Source organism: Syngnathoides biaculeatus, chromosome 13, assembly GCF_019802595.1.
Source record: "Syngnathoides biaculeatus isolate LvHL_M chromosome 13, ASM1980259v1, whole genome shotgun sequence".
In the NCBI taxonomy this organism is placed as follows: Eukaryota; Metazoa; Chordata; class Actinopteri; order Syngnathiformes; family Syngnathidae; genus Syngnathoides; species Syngnathoides biaculeatus.
In genome coordinates, this window is record NC_084652.1 from 6,026,207 (window position 1) to 6,050,414 (window position 24,208).

The 24,208-nt window shown below is 42.5% G+C and overlaps 1 protein-coding gene across 2 annotated transcripts in view; it reads right to left on the reverse strand.

Annotated features, from left to right (window-relative positions):
- Positions 1–24,208, reverse strand: part of insra (insulin receptor a) — a 62,777-nt gene extending 38,569 nt beyond the window's left edge. Inside the window, exons 1-2 of one of the 2 annotated variants that reach the window (XM_061839922.1) lie at positions 22,980–24,208; positions 8,652–9,200 (exon numbers count right to left, since the gene is read on the reverse strand). In XM_061839922.1, coding sequence (XP_061695906.1) covers positions 8,652–9,200; positions 22,980–23,067 — 637 coding nt within the window. In that variant the 5' untranslated portion in view covers positions 23,068–24,208. The remainder of the gene's footprint in view (positions 1–8,651; positions 9,201–22,979) is intronic. The other variant, XM_061839921.1, reaches the window with a different exon arrangement.

The window sequence follows — 24,208 nt, forward strand, 5'->3', positions numbered from 1 at the left end:
GAATAAGGTCGGAATTGAGCTTGAATTTATGAACAACCCCAAAGTGAATTTGACAATTCTAATTTATTGCTGGTAGTGTGAGCAAGACAAGCACTTTCTTTCTTTCTTCAGGTCACTAATTCCCTCCCATCCCAAAGACTTCTCCATACAGTAATTCCCTTTAACAGTCTAAATGCTGTGCTCAGATTAGCCACCAAGTGTGTTGAAAAATATACATTCATTTTTCCACCTGGAAAAAAAAAAGGGCTATTAACTGAAAATACCACAGTTCATGGACACTTTCGTTCCCACACAGGCATTAAAAGAGCTAACTGCCGAGCCCATTTGCTAATAGCCAAAATAGCAGCACCTACCAAGGAAAACAAACAGTCTCTCGGTGAATTAAACTGTGTGCAAAAGTATCTTGAACAACTCTTTTATTAACGGACTTCCTCTAAAAGAGGGTCATCGAGACCTTGGTTCAGTTAATCATAGATTGGATCCTCCACTTCAGACCAAAACAGCTGCCTTAGATAGACTATTCCCTTATCTTTAAAAAAATAATCATAAAAAAAATAACAATAACAAACTGGTAGTTATAGCAGAGCGGCACGATGGGGCAGCTGGAAAGCGTTGGCCTCACACTTCTCAGGTCTTGGGTTCAATCCCGGACCCACTTGTGTGTAGTTTGCATGTTCTCCCCGTGCCTGCGTGAGTTTTCTCTGGCACTCCAATTTCCTCCCACATCCCAAAAACATGACTTGGACACTCTAAATTGCCCCTAGGTGTGATTGTAAGTGCGGCTGTCTGTCTCCATGTGCCATGAGATTGGCTTGCAACCAGCTCAGAGTGTAACGCTGCCTCCTGCCCGTTGACAGCTTGGGTAGGCTCCAGCATTCCCGTGACCCTCATGAGGATAAGCGGCTAAGAAAATGGATGGATGGTTCTAGCAACTTAGTTTAAACAGGAATGATAAAGAAATGAAGTGCTAAGCCCATGAATTAGAACTGCATTGGTAACCAAAATTAAAATGATTGTACAAATAAAGATATTTTGACTCATCTATAGTTGCGAAAATGCAACCTCAGTGAAATGCATCCTTAGGTTTAGTTATAAATATTTTGATTACATGTGAAAGAAGGGAGGGCAATATTGGGTTTACGAAGAGAAAAATTTAGCATTTGAACCTTGTAAAAAGGTTTACTGGTCGTCTGTGCATGTATTGTATAATTGAATTTGGATGACACTCACTCAAACGTGGATTTACAGCCGGACTGGTGGCCTTTAGATTAAATCACAGGCATCTGCGTTGTGCACAAAATATTTATCACTTTCTGTTTGAGCTCCTGAATATTCATTGAGTGAAGCATCTGTTCCCACGTAGCGGCGTTGGGGGGTGCTGGTGTCACCGTCGGATTTGTTTTGCATTAATTCGTACAGCGTTTAATTTTCCTCCTGTTCTTGCAGTGAAGGGCAGAGGCATGTGGAACGACGCGTGAAACTCGTGATGGGATCTGCGACAAAATAACGGGGCTGTGCTGATTTAAGCCATGGAACCAAGACAGTTTATGTTTTCAATGTAACACTGAAGGTACAAAGAATAATTAATAAGCATTGTCTGGCAGGCCCCTGAGAAAGCTTTAAGTCCAGCAACTCGGTTTCTAAAGCCACTGTCATTTGCAGTAATAAAATCCGTTGCATCCAGACATCATCATTCTGTATTGGTCTATATGTACATGGTTTTCTGTAGTAACAACTTCCGATCAGAATCCCATCAGAGTTCGGTCAAGACGGAGGCGACAGTACAGCCTGGAGTGGGCACCAGCCAATCATAAAATACATATGTGTAAACAACCGTTCACACATTCTCACCAGGGGAAAATTTTTGTCTTCAATCAACTTAAGTAGCATTTTTAGGACTATGGGAAGATAAAACCCATGCAAGCATAGGAAAAACATGTAAACTCAGATTCCCATGCAGATGTGAGAACCACTTGTCCACCTGGCCCCCTACCATTATTCCAGGAAGAAAATGTGGTCAAATTAGAGTGACCAAACTGTTGGGCCTGAAGAGTTCTAGGAATAAGGTCGGACTTGAGCTTGAATTTCAGACCACCCCCAAACTGAATTTGACAAAAATCGAATTTATTGCTGGCAGTGCCAACAAGACAAGGACTTTCTTTCTTTCTTCAGGTCACTAATTCCCTTCTATCCCAAAATGTTAAGCATCATAAAACTCAAAATGCCCACAAAGCAACCTTTACAAACGGCTTGAGTTTTCTGACATCAAAGGCCATCATAAAAGTGTCGGGTTCTCCGAGCCGGCTCAGGCATCCATTCATTACCCTGCAGTGGAAACGGCGCCACAGAGACGGGAAACAATCGGGGCGAAAACTGTCAATTTGGACTGCCTAAAATTGCCACAATTGGGGAAAGCAAAGTGGTGCCAGTGCGGATTGTAGTAGTTGCACCCTTTGGGTGTGGGGGTATTAAGGTCAGAGGCCTGGTGAAGTGTCCTCGTCTGCCACGGTGACCATTGACCTCGTCTTTCCTTCTTCCACAAAGAGACGGATGGCTTCAGGTTCAGTTACACCACACTGTTCCTCTTCCTCTATCTCCTAGCAGCAACACCAAACAATACCTGATATGACCATGTCAGTTTTATATGTGCCGCCTTGGGCACACAAACCCTGAAAAGCTCCATCTTGTCCAAACACGATGGACCCTGATTCACAAATTAACAGACGATCATTTATTATGCAACGCATCCTGGCAAAGGTCTGGTGCATCGCTTCCAGCCAAACAAGGATAATTAAGATCACTTTTAATAACAAAACCATGTAGAAAGATATAGGTGCCCTTTTTATTTTCCTTGCTAGCAAGAGATGGCAAACAAAGATTAGCTGTGCAAGTAAGAAGATAGGACGCATTGCTAGGACACCCTGCAAGTGGCGAGTGGCGTAATCACATAACCAGATATAACCAATAATGACAGTATGGAACATTATGTATGTTTCTATGGCGGAACCGCCAAAGTTGTAAACGGAAGGACGGGTCCAATTCGAGGGTTGATCAACCCTAACCCTAATGAATATAGTTAGGAGGTGTGTATCACAATTAAGAGGTTTGGGGTTCCAATCTCGGTTCTGGCTTTCTTGTGTCAATTTTTCCAAGACTTCCCTATAATGTCCCAGAATTCAGTTATCATCTTGGTGGTTTTGTCAATACATGATTCTTATAGAAGCTAAGGTACAAAGAAATGTACAGTACATCATGCCACGTCTTTACCCAAGTTAACAAGAACACCGCGCGCAAAATAAATTGGAACACCATGCGCGTGTATGACAGTTAAGACTGTTAAAATGATACATCCAGACTCGCCTCGGATGCTCGAGGTGCCATAGAAGTAGTCCGTCGCCATAGGGACATGCGTGAGTTTTGATTAAATCATTCAGCAGAGGTGATTCGGGTTTATGAAAAGGAATTATTACATGACAAAAGCTCATCAGGGCTTCATCACTCAGACGAGGGAGTAATGTAGTTAATGAAGGAGAAAATGTATTAGTCTTTCTAATTCAAGACGTTACTAATTGATAGTCGCGTTCTGTGAATTAACTAAAACGGCCGACGTTGATTTCACAGCAAATTCACTGAATAGAATGCAGGAAAACTTCATCAGAGTTGCAACTAGCAGGGATGACAAGTCCAGTCAACAAGACCATTATCTCAACATCAGCAGGTGGAGCAGCTGTTGACGTGGCACGTGTCCGCGGAGAAACGCGAGGCCAAATCTAATCAGCGCGGCTAACCAGCGTCTCCCGCAAGCTCGCTTCGCCACTTTGCCGGACGGATACGCGTGATTTAGCTGTGAAAGGCTGGTGCGGGCGCTCCCACTTGCAGCTAAAATGACCCCGCTGTGGAAGAAGACGCAGAGGAACGGGGAGGGGAGGAGGGGAAATGAGCACTGAGACTTCAAATATGGGTTAAGCCAGGTCAAGAATCGGAGGAACTTCTGTTGTTTTGCGAGTGTTACCGAATAGATCTTACAACAGCTGCCTAATTCTCTGCTTGTTCACTTCTTACCATCCACGTAATGTTACATTGAAAATAAAACAATAGATTCTATCGCGATCCAGTGGAATATCCGTGTTACATTTATGAGCTTCAAGTCGTAGATTTTGGACTCCAGCCAAAGTTCTGTGGAAAAATACCGTACTAGAAACAAACCAGATGCCACATATCTCTTTAGACTTCCACATATCCTGTTAAATTTCCAGTAATCTGGCTGTTCTTACGCTTATCTTCAGCAGAGGTCGCATCCAAATTATCGAATCTTTCTGGATATCTTCCCTCACTTACACAAATCTCGTGAGATTTCCAAATATCTATTAAACCTTCCACATTTCTCGCTTTGCCTCCACTGCTATAATTCTGCATATCTCGGTTTTTGGTTTTGTATATTTTGCCACGTTTTCGCACATCTCATTATATTCTCAGATAACCCACCTTACTTACTCTCGCTAGGTTCCCTCGTAACTCGCTAGGCTTCGGCGTATTCAGCTAATCTTCCGTAAATTGCTTTCAGCCATGTGTTTTGCAAGACTACAGCATATCTCGCAAGACTGAAAGTGCTTATTGGGCTTCTGTAGGTCTCCTCAGTAAATGTCTACATAATACTTCTCGTTAGTCGTCCAAATATAGTTTTCCTCATATTTCCCAAGAGAATGTCATACTCTGTGGTCGAGGCTCAACTGTCTGACAGTGCCGAACGACACAACTGGAGATCGGTGCATGTGGGTCAACATCTGGTCCGGACAAATTGTTAGTGGGATTGAAACCTTGATGCTTTTTTGGCAGTAAATCTCTTCAAGGGTTTGCTAAGTCAACCAAGGAAAATCCAGCTAAATTCGATCCACTCTCGAACCAGTCAGTCGTACAGAGCGAGAACGAGGTGGGGGGGGACACACACCTCATCACATTTGGCTCACGTCCTACAATTTACGCCGCCTCTGCGGCTGGCGTCTGGTTCGGCAAACAAACGCTGAGCAACAAAGCAGGTCGGGAATAATTTAATCAGCAACTTTGCAGATGTGGGTCACAAGTGCAACACTTGTCCCCGCGGATTGAGAAGGTGGCGACACTGTCAAGTCGAAACGGTGACTTTCACTGGGTGAGAAGTGGACTCGGACGTGCCAGATTTGCAAAAGGATTAACGTCACAGACGACCACAACAATTATTACAAATTACTCCAGAAGGGATTATGGGGGCTAAAAACAATTTATCTTCTGCGCGTCCAGCGATAATGGCGGTGAATAAGGCGGAATAACGGCCTTCGTGCCACCAAGGGTAAAATATCCAAATGTAACTGGCTTTCCTGAATCCAAAAATAACACAGCCAGCGGTCTAGCCAGGAGCAATGTGGGTTAGGCAACAGCACGCATACCATTTTTCTCGTGATATTCAAACATTATCCACGGTCATACAAGAAGACGTTAAAGGAGAAATCCAGTGCTGAGCATGAACAGTGTATCCAATAGGTCATATAATATGTACCCTATTTTGAGAATGTTATGCTAAATCCTCTCTCATTTAATAGTGTTTTGAGAAGATTTTTGTGGACAATTTCGAATTTACAGGGGCGCTGCCATTTTCGGGAGTCACATGATATACGTGGGCGTATGTAACGTGTACTGTGCCGTTACATGGGACACCATTATGCCCAGTGCTGATCTCTCGGATTTATCATCATCTGATGAAGAAATAGCAGTATCGGTTGATCGGGAAGACGGAGGAATACTGCTAACGGCCTCTGCCGCCCACTTCGTGAGCCCCGGATGCCAATGCTAGGCTAAAGGCCTCCGCCGCCACCGAAGCTCGGCTAAAGGCCTCCCGGGACATCAAAGCTCAGTTTGCGGCTCAACGCCGGAGCTCATGCATGGCCCGCCTTCAGTGGTTGCAGAGGCCTTTAGCCTAGCATCGGCGTCCAGCGCTAACGGCCTCCGCCTCCTGGAACCTCGGCTCGCGGCCGCCGTTGGAGCTCGCTCATCAGACTCTCCGTCATTCCCTTCTGAAGAACCACGCGCGGCTGCCGGCCCGGAGCTCCCGGGGGCCTTTTTGTTTACGCACTTACGTCCCACACGTAGGCCTCAGAGTAGTCAGACTCAGTTGTCATTCCACCCAAAGAACCATCCGAATATTCAACATTAATTACAGCCACAGGTTCAAATCTGTATGAAAGTATTCCTCCGTCTTCCCAATCAACCGATACTGCTCTTTCTTCATCAGATGAGAATAAATCCGAGAGATCAGCACTGGGGACAATGGTGTCCCATGTAATCGAGCGTTTGGAACGGCGCAGTACACGTCACATACCTCTACGTACATCATATATTGGATAAACTGTTAATGCAAGCACTGGATTTCCCCTTTAGGCCGTCCAGCATTAAAAAGGTAAACACAACTAGTTAGCGTGTGTACAGTCCAGTGTTCCTCCAAAATCCTCTGCTCGCAAAAAGCCGGTAAATTCAAGCACACTCTGAATTAACAAAGTAATTAAGGATGGATGAATCGGTAGGAAAAAGAGCTAATAAGGTAATGAATGACAGGTAATAAGCTTTTGGCAACAGATGATCTCAATTAGTTGAATTATATGCGGCTGTGTTGCCAGACTGGTTTCTATTTGAGCAACATGTTTTCACACTTTTGATTTTGACTGTAGTTACTATAGTTACTAAAACAAAGCCAGCGCTCTCCATCGCGTTGGGCCAAATAAAAGCCAAACGGGGTCACTGTGCAAAACAAACAACCCCCCCACCCCACAAAAAAAAAAAAAAAAAAATGCATCATCGTCTACCGTATGATAAATGACAAGCTTTGGCTCAAGTTAGTTGTGTCGCAACGCTGCTGATGTGCCATGTGTTGGACTTTCTTTTTCAGCGCGGCCTGCACTGCACAAATCTGAATCTGAGTCTCACTCGACCGGTCAGCCCATAAATGGCTGCCCTCAGCAAGTCCGGGGAGTCTTTGAGTTTTGGTGGAGGTGCTCAAACAAGATAGGGAGGTTTTCCTCGGCTGAATCACACTGCTAAAATGTTCGAGTTGTTGGAAGAATCTTGCACAGGGGTGCTGTCTCGACGCCTTCGCTTGCACCCTTACGCAATTCAGCGGGGCCAGGACTTTACCAGCTCTGGGATTTGTTTCTCCACGTGTGTTTGGACTCCACTTTCTCTATAATCTGTTTCAGCGACGCTCTCTCATCATGGTTGGGAATATCGTGATATCTCAATGGGAGTGAACGTAAAATGTGAACTTGGAATCTCAATTTTTAAGCATAAAAAGTGTATGCAATAGATTGACTTGTGCTACTTCCATACATAGTATATTTCAATATATTATAGTTTCATCTCAAGATTTTACCAAAACAAATTTAATTAACATGTAGTTGAATGCATAATAGCTATGAAAAGTGCATTCTTTCACCTTTTCACCACGTTTGTGAAGCATCTTCAAAGGGTGGCCAGTTCTACTACAGTCACTCACATGTGACGAGCGCGTTCGCAAATCTGCAGTCGAGCACGAAACATCACGCAAGTAAAAAAGATAGATATTGAAAGACGTCGCTTATTTTGTGTAGTCTTGACGTTAATTTACAGTACGTGTTTATTTCATAAACGTTGTTAAAAAAAACAAGCCCGCTCCTAAACAATCAGTACAATCACCCTGAAACAGGAAATGCAAGTTAACCGGACTGAACATGAACAGAAGTGATCCCGAAAGCGCATATTCCGAGCTGCTTCTCCTACTGCGAGCAGTTACGTCGAACGTCATCAACGTAATGAGCCGTGTCAAAGAAAATTCAGTTACACCAGGGGTGCTCAATGCGTCGATCGCGAGGATGTTTTGGTTGATCGTGTGACGGCGTGCCCAAAGATTATCATCCACTTCTTTGCTTGATCCAAGTCTGGGCAATACGTCGAGCGCACGCACATAAAGGCGCGTTCTCGCAAACCAGCCTCCTATTTAGGCTGTCACGGCGATGCGCGCGTGCACCACTAACTAACTAACGTTAGACTAGTATATCCATATCTCAAAATGCAAACGGTCATTTTCTCCCGTGGTACCACGTTATCTTGAAGTTGAAAACTTTTCCTCTCTACGTGCTTTAGGAAGATATAGATTTCATTAATGGATTGACAATAGACACCGCCGTAAATCACGCTAGATTATAACAATACTAGCTTGTTGCCACTAACGCCGATTATGTTGACGTAAATTTTCAGTATTTTCAAAACATTGCGACCGTTCGTGTTCATTCCTTGACAGGCCAGTGCATTTCACTTTTCTCCAGATTAAGTTTGAAAAATGTTAAATACCATTTTATATCATGTTCTACTAATACCAGTTGAAATTGGACATTATCATTTTGGAGTTTGAAATTTGTGTTTTCTATTTCAGTTATGTATTTGTTTATTTTATTTTTACTTTACGGTTATGTTATATTAATCCAGTAAGATATTTTAAGGTCTTGAGATTCCATCCTTAATCACACCCGCAGCTTTATCCGCGAGCATGACTGACCACACCCATACATTTTTCAAATGTGAGTGACTGCTAATATGTTGTATTTTTATCCCAACGTGCTTAACTTGTGCACCAGTTTAGAAGAACTTACTTCTCTGGCAGTGCTTTTGCGTCCAGCAGCGCTCGCTGAAATGTCCGTTGATGGTGGTGGTCTGGCATGTGGTCTTCCCCACCGACGCCCCGGGGCACACGTCCCCGCACTCCCTGTCGTTCTTGTTGGCCACGATGTAGTTGTCCTCCACCGAGTCCAGGATCTTGGACCAGTCCAGCGTGGACAGGTAGCACAGGTCCGGGTTCTTCTCGATCCTGACGGCTCCACGCGTGATGTTCATCAGGCTGTGGAGGCCTAGCTCGCGCAGCTGCAGCATCTCAAACACCACCAGGGCGTAGTTGAAGAACAGGTTGTTGCCACGGATCACCGTCAAGTTGGGGAAGAGGTCGCTGAGGCTCTCCATGCCGTACACGCGGAACAGCAGGAGGTAGTCGGTCACCACCGTCAGCTTGGGGAAGGCCAGACCCCGGAAATCCTCGGGCTTGGTCCCGAACATGAGGATGATCTTCAGGTGGCCTTCGATGACTGTGCAGTTGGCCAGCGAGTTGAGGTTGGTTACATTGTTGCGGATGTCCTTGCTCGGGCAGACTGGAAGGACACAGACAGACAAGAAGAATTCAGTTTAACCTACTGATTTAAAAAAAAATGCAAATTCCTTCTTGTAAAATCTGGACTTGATTAAAAAGAATAAAAACACATCTTGTGAAATTGTATTTTTTTTTCCTGAATACAACTTTATCCTTATGTTTTGAATTGAAAACATTTTAAAATTATGATTTATTTTTAAAAATATGCAAATATTTGTATTGGACATTTTCTACCCACCACCTCCTAGCCCGCCCCCCAAAAATCTTATAAAATTGATATTTTGTCAGGAAAAATACAATTTAAGTCTATAAAATTATAACCTTTTTTCCAGGGAAAAAAGATATGACTTTAATCCTTTAAAATAAAATTTATTCTGATAAATTAGGAAGTATAAAATTAAAAAAAACATTCATGTAAAATTATTATATATAATTATCACAATTTTTCTCCCCCAAAATAATTTCAGAAAATAGACATTTTTCCACTGGGGGGGAGAAAATCAACTTTAGTCCCACTGACTTAAAAAAAAAAAAAAAAACTGAACCGGAGACCATTGTGAGGATATGCAGCTTGGAAAATGTACATGGACAACTTTAACCTTGTAAAATTACTTAACTCTTGCATTATTTCGACCAATACCTTGAAAAATTTCCGAGGCCTTCTAAAATTTTGAGTTAAGAATAACATCTTGCAAAATTGCATGCTTTAATTTCCTAAAAATAACCTCTTAAAAAAAATTAAACTCCTTGAAAAAATACAACTTTACTCACATAAAATAGATTTTATGTTGAAGTTTATTATTTTTCCTAAAAAAAAAAAAACAGCTTCATTCTTGTAAAATACTCTTGCATTCACAAATTTAACCCTTAAAAAAAATACAACTTTATTCTCACTAAATTTTTTTTTTCTTTTCAGTTAAAAATGTGACTTTAATCTTTTAAAAGGACCACTATTCCCTCACTACAAAAGATTTTACAGTCCCAGAATGATGATATTTTCTACAACCTAATTTATGTCAAATATTAACATTTCTTGCTTTACTTTCCATAAATAGTTTTCGGCTGAAATCTTTTCTGCTGATATACGGACCACGAGCTTTCTACCTTGGCTCAGGTCTGTGTTCCCCATGGGTGTATCTTCCGAATTCAAGTCACAATGGGGATTAAGGCATTCAGACACAAATGTTGCCCAGTGGCTTACTAAAAATGACCGATGCCTTGGGCAAGACGTCTGCTCTGTAAAAGCAGAGTCGAAGGAGTCAGACATACGGGAGAATAATAGATCTCTTGGTAATTAGAGGGGATATATCACCGCAAAATATGCGGCTTTTTCTCGAGCCGTGATGAAGAGCCGACTGTTTGGTGTAGCAACCGCATTTCTGGCGCTAGGTCACTGTCAACCGTGGAGCTCTGCCATGAGAGCGAGCGAGCGAGGTCCTCGGTCTGGCCTAAAATGACTTGTCAAGTTGCTTCAGTGACTTCATAAGAAGCTTCAGCACACCCGTTAGCTAAAATCTACACGTAAAAAATGCGGTTAGCCATGTTCGGTGCAAGTGGCATATTTGTTACCGTGGGAGGGATTCGCGATGGGAAAACACGTTTAAAAACTTAAGTGATCTCGATCAGTTTTGAGTCGCGCCAAGCAACAATATAATCCATCTTTACACGGCAATAATAACCGGAGGACTCGAGAAAATAAGTTCCTGGAAAAGGTACAAAATCAAGGATGGCAAGTCGGAGAACAAAAAAGGGAATAAGATCTGCAGCGATTGTTCAAATAACTCAATTTGATTACAAAAAGAAGAAGGTAAATCGGACAAATACTTAAAAAAAAAACGAAAAAACCCACACAATTTATAGGGGGTGGGATGGTGGCTCAGCTAGAAAGCGTTGGCCTCACAGTTCTGAGGTCCCATGTTCGATCCCGGACCCGCCTGTGTGGAGTTTGCATGTTCTCCCCGTGCCTGTCGTGTGGGTTTCCTCCGGGCACTCCGGTTTCCTCCCACATCCCAAAAACATGCAACATTAACTGGACACTAAATTGCCTATAGGTGTGATTGTGAGTTCGGCTGTTTGTCTCCATGTGCCCTGCGATTGCCTGGCGACCAGTTCAGGGTGTACCCTGCCTTCTGCCCGTCGACAGATGGGATAGGCTCCAGCATGCCCCGCGACCCTTGTGAGGATAAGCGGCAAAGAAAATGGATGGATGGATAGAATAGTGACAGGCAGCGTAACAGCTGCCACGAATGAATAAGAACCACCTTTCTATAGAGTCCTTTGCTTTGACACCTGTTACTCGGCCCGGTACCAAACACATCACGGGGGGCTAGCTGAGCACAACACGGACACCTGCGGTGGCAGATTTGCAGTTGATAGCGTCAACGGCCCGATTAAGCGCTTACGTAAGACTCAAAAACAAGGCTCGGCCAATCGCCCGGCGAGAGTAAAAGGACAACGCCCGCTTGGGCAATCTTTCTCTAACACCCGATTGGCTTCTCTTTTTCTTTTACTTCTTTTCTGGTATTGGGCGCGGGCGGAGCCGCGACGTGGGGGATTCCGGGGTCGGCTTGTAGTTCACGAGCGGCTATGCGTTTGTTTACCAAGACAGCCGCGGGTGAGCCGGGTTCACGGGGTCACCGGGTCAGCCGGAAGGCGGCGAAAGGCTTGCACATCTTTATGGCTGAGGCCTCACTTGACACCTTCTCTCTTGCATAAGAGAACAACTCGGCACACAAACAATGTGCTTTACAAGAGCATTTACACAATTTAAAACATTTAATATTACATTTTTGGGGGGAAAAAAAAATTACAGACCAAAGAAGCACCCAAAAAAAAAATGTGAGAATGTAGTTGAAGGAGAATGTTAAATTTTTCCAAAATGGAAAGATACCTTTGGGGGAGGAAAAAAAAAAGATATACTGCACTGTAATCTTAAATGAAATTATACTTTCCATAAGTGAATGTCATAATTCTGCAAACGACAGCCACGCTGTCTCTGCCATACAATAATTCACTTTTTTTTCTTTTTTTTTTTTTTTTTACAAAATAGTAGTTTATAGTTTAAATTTTCTTGGGAAAAAAAAGCATGCAACAAGTATGACCCACCTAAAAAAAAATATATATTTTTTTTCTCTCAAAATTATAAGCTTCTTCTCAAGAAATGTTGGCAATTAATATTTGTACTAACACACTTAAAGCAACACATTTAATTTGTTCAGTGTTTATGACAAGTAAATATAAAAAAAAAGTTATTGTAAAATTGTAAAAATCTAACTTAAAATATCATTATTTTCTCATTAAAAACAACACCTGTGAAAATATACATTTTAAAAACATGAATATTCTCATAAAAATCCCATTTTAAATATTACAAAAATGACTATTTCCATTTTAAAAAAAATTGTAAATGTAAAAAATTTGTAGAAGTACAAATACAAATATGGCTACCATAAATTTAAGACTGACAAAAAATCCTTAATGAAATTTGAAAACAAAATTATGTCCTTAAATGTACTTTTTGTGCCTTTTTTGGGTTTAATAATTCAGAGACTTGCCTGACATGATTTTCAAAATCACAAAAGTAATGAAATTCTTTAACAGAACACATCTTTATTCTTGTAAAAATTACTTTTCTAAGAAAAATATTTCAAAAATAAATAAATAAAATATAATAAAAACATAATAGTAAATATGATAATAAATAAAATGAAAATATAGTAAAAAATATAATAATTAAATAATATAGAATTAAAAAAAACATCTAGATGCTTGTCACAAAGGATACAAAAGCCTTTTACTTCCATACGCATGCATAAATGATGGCCTCAGGAGCAAACAGCTCCTGAAGTTCCAATATGTGACTTGAAAGCGACGCAACGGAAAGTGGGAGCGTTCGCTCAAGTCAGAAAACTGAACGCAACAAGTTGAAGATGAGCAAAAGCTCAGAGCCACAAAGAGCTCAGCTTTCCGGTGCACAGTTGTGACGGCGAAGGAGAGAATCGACAAATGTACAATAAATAGGAGGGAGCGCTGCCACTCGTAAAGTCTGCACCCGGTGAACCCGCGTGTCGTCACTCCTATCAGTGTTCGCTTTCAGCCGGGATAATATTTTTAGCCACGGCCAATGTAAGCCATTGATAGCAAGGCTCGCTGGACACGGAGGAACACGGCAGCCCGAATGTGCGAGCGGGGGCGGCGGGGGGGACTTTTAGAGGAAGCGCGAGCTCATCCATGTGCGAACATTTAGTCGCAAGTTTTGCCAGGCCTCGTAAATCTAAAAGGACAGCCGCCAGCGGCACAAAATGGCTGCTTCTCCGGCTGCGGCAACGTGACCTGCCTCGAGCGAAACAAGCACAGAACTCCACTTATAGGAGTGGGAAACAAATTCATTTGAACTGTCATACAAGAGGGGAAAAAAATGAACCGCTGTACAATTAAGGAATAAAACTACTCAGTCCGTAATACCACAACGCTATACTTTCACACTGTTCTTTTCCGTTTGTTTGTTTTTTGGATAATAACAAACACTGCATTCATTATATTGCACTAAATATCCAGATGTTTCCCCATGTTGACGGAATTTCGTGAAGTATGGTCATCATCATATAAATTCCTTTCCCCCCCCATCAATGACAGCCTTCAATTGTGACGTCACCCAAAAAGAATGTAATTAAAAAGCCAAAGAAAAAGCAAATCGCTCGTGGAAGTAAAAGGAAGTGTTTTCATCATCGAAAATCGGACTCATAAAATCTAATATTCCAACAAAAAGAAAATACAGCTTCATTCACATTTTATGACCTTATTACCACAATTTTACATCTTTATTCTTCCCCACAAAATCTAATTATAGACCATCACCCCCTAAAAATTTTTTAATGCTGGAGCAAAAGCAAAACGTAGTGGATTAACCCTTCAGGCTTCACATGCTTACCGAGGTAAAAACCTCAGGAGTTTTGCCGAGATGGCGAAAGATTACTGAATTCCGAGTTTTATTTGAATTTTGAGGGCTATTTATTTCCAGGAAGGGGGAAAAATAAAAAAAAAAAAAGTGGGCTTTAACTCCAACTCGTCAATCGACTTTCAGGACGCTCCGCTGCAATTCGGAGGCGCGCTAACAAAGGTTACCATGGCAACGGGCCGAGCTCTCGGTACAGCACGGCCCGGGCTGGAAAACAAAGCTCTTGGCGCCGCTGCCGAAAAATCATCAACGACCCATTAACATGGGCTGGGCCTAAAAGTACAAGTACAGTGCCGACGCAACGGCAGGTCACAAGACGTTGCTATATTTAAACGGAGCTGAGTGGGAGCACGTCGTTGTCGCCCGTGTCCACGCACGACTCGCCATTCCTTTTTTTTTTTTTTTTTTTTATTCCGACCCCAGCGGGGAGGTGGAGGGCTTAACAGCCCCTGAGAGGCCCCAGTAAGCCCACTGGAACACAAACAGCGGAGCGATTGCAACACTTCCCTTTTCAAGGTTTCACTCTTCGCTTTGCTTTCCGTACAAGTCAGCGAGATTGGTACAACAACACGTAGCGTAATCACGGACAGGACGGAGGCCGGCGCTTTGCTTCACGAGTTTGCCACTTTTCTACTTCCTGGCTGCCGCTGAAGGAGTTTGTTCGTTAGGGATTGGGCAGTTTCATACCTTTGTGGAAAAATTTAAATGCCAGATTGGTAGAGGGGGGCCTCAGGATGAACCCCTTTTATCAACCCGTCTGACCGATGGCTAACTCTTCTTTCAGCTACTTGTTTAGAGAAGATAGTTACATTCAGCAGCTAATTTTACTTTTTTTTTATTATTATTGTAGGGTTTACGTGTCGTGTATGAACAATCCTTCACTGATGTGACACGAAATTTTTCCCAAAATTGACATGCAAACGCAAGCCGGCACCTAGCACTACAAGCTAAGGTAGCAGTCTGTAATAAATCAGCAAGTGCATAAAAAATGCCATTGTAGCGTTCACAGTTAAACATTTTATTCTGTACTTCTTTTGCATAACACTAGAGGGAGCGAGAAAACTTCGACGCTGAGAATCACTGGACTAGAGGGAGTCTTCGGTCTACGACTGAGATCCGTTCCGAGAGTAGCGACTTAACTCGAATTTTGACTGAAGTCGGATTCCACCATTAAAGTCAGAATTTATATCAAAATAAAAACAAATACATTGAAATAAACAAGATGATGTACATGGTCCTCAATCCTCTCCATCTCGACACGTATCAAAGAACCTGTTTTTGTGATCATTGTATTCGACATAGGACCGGAACCCTTCACACGCGCTAAAATACGGGCTTGGTCTTTAATAATTGTCACCACGATCGACCGACTGAAGCCTTGGTGGTGTTGGTGTGTCTCCTTTCTCCATCTTTTCTTTTTACTGCACACGCATTGCTAAGAGACATAGCTCTCTTCTTTTGGGCAATAATGTCGAAAAAGAAGGGCAAAAAATGCGCACAAACACAGACAAGCATGAGCCAGACAAAATGGCGGACGGGGACGGCCGTTGGAAAGTCGAAACGTCTTAGGTTGAGATCGTCTTAACCCGAGGACTCCCTGTACTGGTTTTTTTTTTTTTTTTAATTAATTTCATCTTATTGTTACGTTAGCTTCAATGAGAAAAAAACTGAGCTTTTTAAAAACAACTAAGACATTTTTAAGTTTCGAATGGTCGCGTATAGAAAAACCACCCCGTCATTGATAGCTACGCAAATAAACTTGACTTGATATTGTTTTTTTTTTATGTTCAACAATTTAACATTCCATCAAGAGTTGGACGGGTGAGACAAGGCAACCTCTGCAAAATATTTCGGTCTTGGAAGCGGAAAGTTTCCAAACCCCTACTTTTCCCGACGTGTAAACGGACACCTTGTCTTTGGGAATATTTGTCCGAATTTGTTCAAAACCACTACCGCGATTTCCGGCGTACAAGCCGCGACTTTTTTCACACGCTTTCAACCCTGCGGTTTATGCGGCGATGCTAACGCTAGCGGGGCGCTAATGCTAACCACACGCTAACATTAGCGCCACGCTAGCGTTAAACTCTTTCTGTGTACCAAGGCTTATAACCAGGTGCGTTCTGTCGGCCGGGAATTACGGTAATTACGCCAACTTCATTCAGAGTAGTGGTCATCCATCCATTTTCTTCGCTGCTTATGCTCATGAGGGTCGCTGGGAGTGCTGGAGCCGATCCCAGCTGTCAACGGGCAGGAGGCGGGGTACACCCTCAACTGGTTGCCAGCCAATCGCAGGGCACATAGAGACAAACAAGCACACTCACAATCACACCTTGGGGCAATTTAGAGTGTCCAATTAATGTTGCATGTTTTTGGGATGTGGGAGGGAACCGGAGTGCCCCTAGGGCTGGGATCGAACCTGGGTCTTCAGAACTGTGAGGCCAACGCTTTACCAGCTGAGCCACCGTGCCACAGTCAACTACATTCAAAACCTATTTAAACCCTTAACGTGAGGTTTTACACGTGGGACTCACTTTTGCTCACCCGCGTTCCATTTTGTGTTTACAGCAATTGTCAGTGACGGCGACCACTCCCTAATAATATGACTGCGACCAAGACGCGCGTCAATTTAACGCTTCTGGAAGTCGATCAGGGTGAAAGGGGCTAAAGTCCAGGAGGTTTATGCTTTTAATTCTCCGCGTGATTTAGTTATTTACCTGTCAATTCGCAAAAGGCGAATGAGCGCGAGGTCACGTCGGTCGACTGAATCTCACAATCTGTCCGGCTTTGAGAAGTGTGCAAGGAGGACGATGCTGTGTTTTGATGACGCCGCCAACGAGGTGCTAATTTAACGACGCGCTTTGCTCGTGCGGGTTGGCATTTACGGAGGTGCCCGACAGGTCTCGCCACATTTCACTGACAGCAGTTTGCGTTCTATTCATGCAGAAGATGAGGGATGGGATTCTTTTTCCCCCCTTTGGAAAAACAAACAAACCAACAACAACAACACACCCACAAAAAAAAGCAGCAGTCAGTAATTTACAGCTTCCGGAGCCATTTTGAGATTTGCAGCTGCGCCCGTACCCCATGACATAAATTCACAGCTTTAGCAATTTAGCGTCCCCGTCCGACGCAGAAACTATCCAACTTTACTCAATTGCTACAGCTGCAGTAGCTGATAATTGATGTGCTCTATACATAAATTTGATTAATTGGGCAATAAAGTATTCTCGACTACAAATAATCTCGCTTTATTCTTCTACGCCGGCGACGTACAGCGGCACTATCTTTAATGCTCTTCTCCGAGATGGCAGGTCCAATTAATCCGTGCATCCACCGACAGTTTTGCCATTTTTACAACACAATTTAGGCTCTGTGTTCAATTAAAAAGGTTGAAGATTTCACACCACGTACGAACATTTAAAATAGTCAATTGAGACGACATCATCATCATGTCAACATACTGTGTATCCATTTTTTTCTAGATTTGCCACAAGATCTAGGTCTAGTGTACAAAGTTCATATTGGGTGGTATTAATGTGAATCTCCTAGGACAATCTTGGATATGGCAAAAAACCCTTCAAAAAAAGTTACCTTTCAACCAAAATAAATGACCACTGGGAGGTTTCAAAGCAAAGGTTCATACTGACTTCCAAGAGTCCAGTCGTGATAAACGTCCAACAAACCAATCGGTGGCATGACAAGGGATATTTTTTGCACCTCCCCAGCCCTATAAAAAAGCCGCAATAAAGAAATATAAAGCATAAAGTAATAAAAACTCCAATAAGAATATTTAAGACCTGCATTCTCAAAACACAACAAACGTTTTTGATATTGCATCACATTTTCAGAACCAAAGCGATGTTAACGGATGTCGGCGATTAACGGGCAACTTTGTTGACGTGCCAAAAACGGGGCGTTGCTTTACGACTGCAACCGAAGAGAAAAGTGTGTTTGTTATCTGCCTGGATAAAAACCTCACGATTGTATTTTCATACGTTTGAGCCAAGAGTGATCATGTGATGTTTATTACGATATTATAGGTCGAGGCAGTAGTGTGCAGTCAACCTTTACTCCCGTCAATTTGCAATACACCATTTGCAAATATGCAATTTTTTTTATGTAGAAGTTAATAGTAGTCGAAATATCCATGCCTGTCTGTGTATTTTTTAATTGGCTTAAAGGAAAATTCCAGTGGTGTGGAGTAACAACATATCCAATGTCATGTAATATGTACTCAATCTTGATAATGTGATATTAAATCATCTCTCATTTAATAGTGCTTTTTAATATTCAGGTGCGCCTCCATTTTCGCGAGTCACATGACCTACGTGCGCAGATGTGACGTGTTATGTGCTGTTCCAAACGCTCGATTACATGGGACACCATTATGCCCAGCGCCTATTTCTCGGATTCATCCTCATCTGATGAAAAAATAGCAGTATTGGTTGATCGGGAAGATGGAGGAATACTTCCGTAAGGATTTGAACCTGTGGAACGCGGAGTCTGACGAGCGAGCGGACTGTGAGCGGCACAGCCGTGAGCGTCTCCACCGCTCGGTTGATCGGGAAGACGGAGGAATACTTCCATACACAGCCGAGAGCGGCACAGCTCCGGAACTTGGGGGAGCTGTGAGCTCGCTGCCCGAGCCATGTGAGCGAGCTCCGGGTGCCGCTCACGGCTGTTTGTAGAAGTATTCCTCCGTCTTCCCGATCAACCGAGCGGTGGAGCCGCTCACGGCTGTGTATGGAAGTATTCCTCCGTCTTCCCGATCAACCGATACTGCTATTTCTTCATCAGATGAGGATAAATCCGAGAAATCCGCGCTGGGCATCAACGGTGTCCCATGTAATCGAGCTTTTGTTGCGGCACGGTACACGTCACATCCGCGCAGGTAGGTCATGTGACTCTCGAAAATGGCAACGGACCTGAAAATTTGTAATTGTCGATTAAAATCTTCTCAAATGAGAGAGGATTTAACGTCACATTATCAAGATAGAGTACATATTACATGACCTCTTGGATACATTGTTACTCGAAACTATCGGAATTTTCCTTTAATTGTACCTTCTGCTATCTTGTTGGAGGAACTTTTAATTATTCTGCTTGTCACGAAATGTTGCTGGCATAGGCAGTCGAATAAATCTACCCTCTACAATTTCAGGACCAATTAAGTGTACAGTAATTGGATAATGCACCACAGTTGACGATCCCTGCGTTAGATTCACGGTAGAAAAACACATTAATTCATTCATCCAATTAAAAAAAAAAAAAACGCTAATAATGTCGCATTCCTTGAGTGCGAGAGCTAGCAACACAAAACAAAAGATGAATTGGCAGCCGAGCGAGAGCAGATTATCCTGGAGCATTCCCAGACTTCTTAGCTGGGAGGGGCGACCGCGACAACATTTTGTTTACAGGCACAAACAGACGATAAGTGGCCGACCTTTGTGCCTTTTTACGTGCACGCGGCGCCTGTGACTTACAACATCGTCAATATGTCGTCGCGGCCAAAACAACACGGCTCGGAAACATATGGCTACTGGCAATTCTGTTGCAGCACTGCGGTCCCTCGTTCTAGCATTGCCTTTCATCAATATTACTGCGTTTTACTGAATATGCTGATTCCCTTATGTACTTCGTGAATCCATAAATGTCTAAATACCACAGAAATATATTTTTTTAAAGTCTATACAGTACACTCCTGTTTAAATGCCAGGTTTTTGTTCTGTAAAAAAAAATAAAAATAAAAAATGAAGACCAAGATCAACCATTCAAAACTTTCCCCACCAATCACGTGTACAAAGTTGAATTTTGAAAAATGTTTTCGAGCTGAAGTCGAAGTATGCAACAGAAATAATGTGATTGCGCAAATGTGCGCGCGCGGCCAAGCGCTAACAGTTTTCTCGCCGTTGCTATGTCATTAATTACTAAATGCCAAATGTGATCAACACAGAATGAAATTTCATGACTATCTCCCCGCCTCTCGTCCCCCCCCCCCCCCTCGTAGGGATACAGAGTCAACTTCTGCAAGAACATCGGCGGTGCGAAGAGAACTTCCACTTCTCCTCCGTGACTGCTTACAAAGTTTTTTCAGTGAGTAATTTTAGCGTCTCGGATAGACGAACTTCTTGATTTTTAACTTTCATCTGCCAGCTGTTAACCTGCGGTCTGTACACTTTTTGGTGGTTTGGAATGAAAAAGAAAAGTTTGTCATCTATCGTAAACCTTTTTAGGTGCATTTCGCGCTTAACGTATGCCATGCGTTCATCTCAAAAAGCCCCGCCTTAAATACATACCCCTTTAAAGCCCCACTGACATCCCTACATACATTGTAAAATAAATACTGTAATTAAAAATACATAGAACATTATTCACTCCAATGTCTATGCGAAAAAATAAATATGAGCGAAGAGCGTGTCATCCATGCGCAAAGTTGCGGAAGTCTCGCTTGACATCCGAGTGGTAGCCATATTGCCTGCAACGTCATCAGCAGAACTCACACTGGGACATTCGCCATTGAAAACACGTAGTGGCACCTGCTATGGGACACGGAAGCTCTTTTCGAAGAAGAGAACATCTCACAAGTGAGTGAAGTGACCGGGGCAATATTACCCTATCGTTTCGAGCCATATTTAGATGATATACGGATCACTCGTAACTAACAACAGGCTCCCCGACAGTATGTATGACGGTATGGAGCGTATTCAGCTGCGGACGGCCCCCGGAGCTCGCTGAAGGAAGGATTACGTCCCCCCACCACAACGATTATTTTTTTTAATAATTCTATACACCTACCTGTCATTTGGAACCCACGAAGCTCTCGTCCTTTGCACCTGTGCAATCCATTTCTCACGTCGAACCGGGTCTTTTGGAAATGTAAGAAGAGTAAATCCATCCTCCCGAGCGTTCGAACAATATCCAGCAATTCAACGAGCTGGCATTATTGGCTAAGGAACAAAGAGCTAGCTTGCCGCAGGTAGAACTGGTATAAACACACGAGGCCGCCGGAGTGCGCTCCTGCTGATAACGTCACTTCCTGCTTCTTCTCCAAAACAAATCCCTCGAGAGGATTTTCATGGCGGGAGTTACAAAAACCCACATGCGGCAAAATCATGTTTTGTGGTGAAAAAAAATGAGTGGGTCCATTCCGGCTGCCTTTTTTTTTTTTTTTTTAATTGAAAACATACTAAAAATCATGCTTTTCGTGTCAGTGGGGCTTTAAACTTTCAGCAGTCACCATAATAGAGTGAGATAAAACAATCTACAACTGACCAAATTTTTTTGTCGCTCAAATATCACTGATGAAGACACGGAGACGGGATCCTTTTTATAAGAATTTCCAAAAAGTCTTTTTGGTGCTGAATGATGGGAAAACAGCAAATACAAGGTGTCGAGCACTTCAAATGGTACTTTATCCAAGTTACTGAGTGAAACCAGTTGAAAGACGCAGTTATTGCTCATAGACAAAATTTGACAAATGGATGTGAATTTTTTTTTTGGGGTGTTGCAAATGACTGATTGTCTTTTCCCATTTAATATTTTGACGCCTTCGTCGTACAGCAGACGTCGCAGATGACGTGGCGCGAGCTTTCACCCGGCGCTCCATCCCGGACCAGGAACCGGTCAGTGGGAGGCGGGGTCACCTTGCCAAATTTAAACAAGCCACCACAGTCAGGTGAATTCCAGTTAACAATTTGCATCATATCGTTCGGAACGACTCTAAAGAAGCAGAAGGTCTGTGCCGGAATATTTAGAGGGAAAAAAATTGCACCCATCATCGTCTGTTGATGAATAAACACTTAATCGAGTAACACGAGCGGTTGGAGGTATCGTTTTTCACTGGAGCTCGTTTCTTTAAAAAAAAATAAAATAAAAAAAAAAAAATCGTAAAATCCACACAATAGCTCATTTGAATAATAAATCAATCTTTTTTTTAATTTCCAGATGGAATTCATTTAACACATTGTTTTTCATTTTAGTCATATTGTAGTACTTTTAGTATTTATCATAAATCAAATATTTCAAATGTTTTAAAAATGACAACATGTGTAAAATATCTAAAATACTTTATTTGAATCAACTGGAATTCATCATCATTTTGATGTCAATATTTCAACTCAATTCCACTTTAATAACCAAGTATCAACTGACAAATATAAAAGTGTCAGATGTGAAAAGGGGAACTCCTTATTTTGCTAATATTTTTATATTCACGCAATCAATCAACCATCAATAATGAATCACTAACCAATTAATGATATAAATAAAAAAATTAAATGACAAAATACATCAAATATGTAGAATGGCTTGCAATATTTCACTTAAATTTTGATATATACAGTAATAATTATTTCCCCAATTATTAAATTAAATAAACAGAAATGTGAAAGTAATAAGTCTCTCATTTTTCACCACAATTTACAAAAAAATTAAATACAATTCATTGTCAGTTTAACAGAATGCAGATATGTTGAATATGTGTCAAATATTTTTTTATTTTATTCCTTGTACTAAAGCAGTTAAATAAAAAATATAAAATTAATAATTTTATGCATATTGCATTGTTTACAAAAAATAAATGAAGCAATTATTCAATGAAATACAAGCATGCAAAATGAATACACCTTTCTAAAAACATCATATTAAATTACTGCAAATGAAATTCCAGTATTGTAGCCACAAAAAAATTCGTGATACGAATAAAAGATGACAGAATGTGGGCCAGCGGACCATACTTTTCCCACCCCAGGTACCTAATGTTAAGTTTCATGCAAATTATATACGTTTAAAAAAAACATATCATATAATGAAAAGGTTACTTACTCTCTGCGGTTGTGGCGACGAAGCAGGCTGCGGCCAAAACAAGAGCCAAAGTCCGGAGCCACATAACTGACTCGCTCTCGAGCACCATCCGCCACTCAGCCCAAAACTGCCCGAGTAATCCTTCTTGTGGCGAGCGGGGGGTGGGAGAGGTGGAGGGTTGGGAGGGGGGGAGCGATGGAGGAGGAGGAGGTGTTTGTTACGGGTTGTAATTCTTCTTCTTCAGGAAATTGTTTCGCTTTTGCGGCGCGAGCCAGCGAGTAAACAAAATTGAATAAACGACATCCCGGAAGATGGGCGGAGGAACGAGTCCAACGTGTTCGCTCCGCACACCGCGGCTAAAGCTAATGCTAAAGACGAGCTAAACAGAGCCCCTTCCGGCGACTCCGCGGTCCTCGAGCGGATTCGCGGCTCCGACTCACCCCCGCTTGAGAGACCCCCAAATGCGGCGTTGACAGGAGGCTAACGTTAGCAACCTGGAGCTAAAGAGCTAGCTGTCAAAAGTAGCCAGCCAGGCCACGCGCGTAAAAGTTTGCGTCGCGGGCACTCGATATCACAATATCATCTAAAAAAGGTGCTGCTCTCTCCTCACCAATGATAAATAATTCAACAAAAAATACGACATTTCATCTAATTCTGCGCTGTTTAACAGATGTGAGTCCAGGTGGCTGCTGGCACGCGTGGCGTGACGTTCGCGTGAGTTTCGTGGAAAAAATAAATAAAAATCAAACCGTCCCCGGAATGCGCGCCAAGCGTGGGCCAAAACATGACCACAAAAAAAACAAACAAACAAACAAAAAAGTGTCCTCAAAGAGCGTGGGTTCTATTCCGAACTCCGAGGCGAGCTCAGGCGCTGAGATTTCCGAGATTTTCCTCCAGTTCCACGCGACAGCGAAGTGAGCTCCGCGTTTGTTTGCTTTTCACGTGAACGTCACATCATCATCATCATCACCACCACCATCATCATCGTCGTCGGCGCTTGGCTGGCTGTTTTAAAATGGCAGACACGCCAAAAAAAAAAAAAAAAAGTGGAGCAAAGTCCGACAGCTTCTGTGCTATATCGCAGCTTTTAAATGGCCTTTCTTATTGCACAAACAGAGGGAGATGGTCTCCCAGGGTGTGTGTGTGTGTTTTTTTTCCCTTCTTCTCCCAGGCAGTAAACAAACGCTGCCAAGGGGAGGCAGAAGATGGGCTCCCGGGGAAACACGGACTGGAGTTTATTGGATTACGAC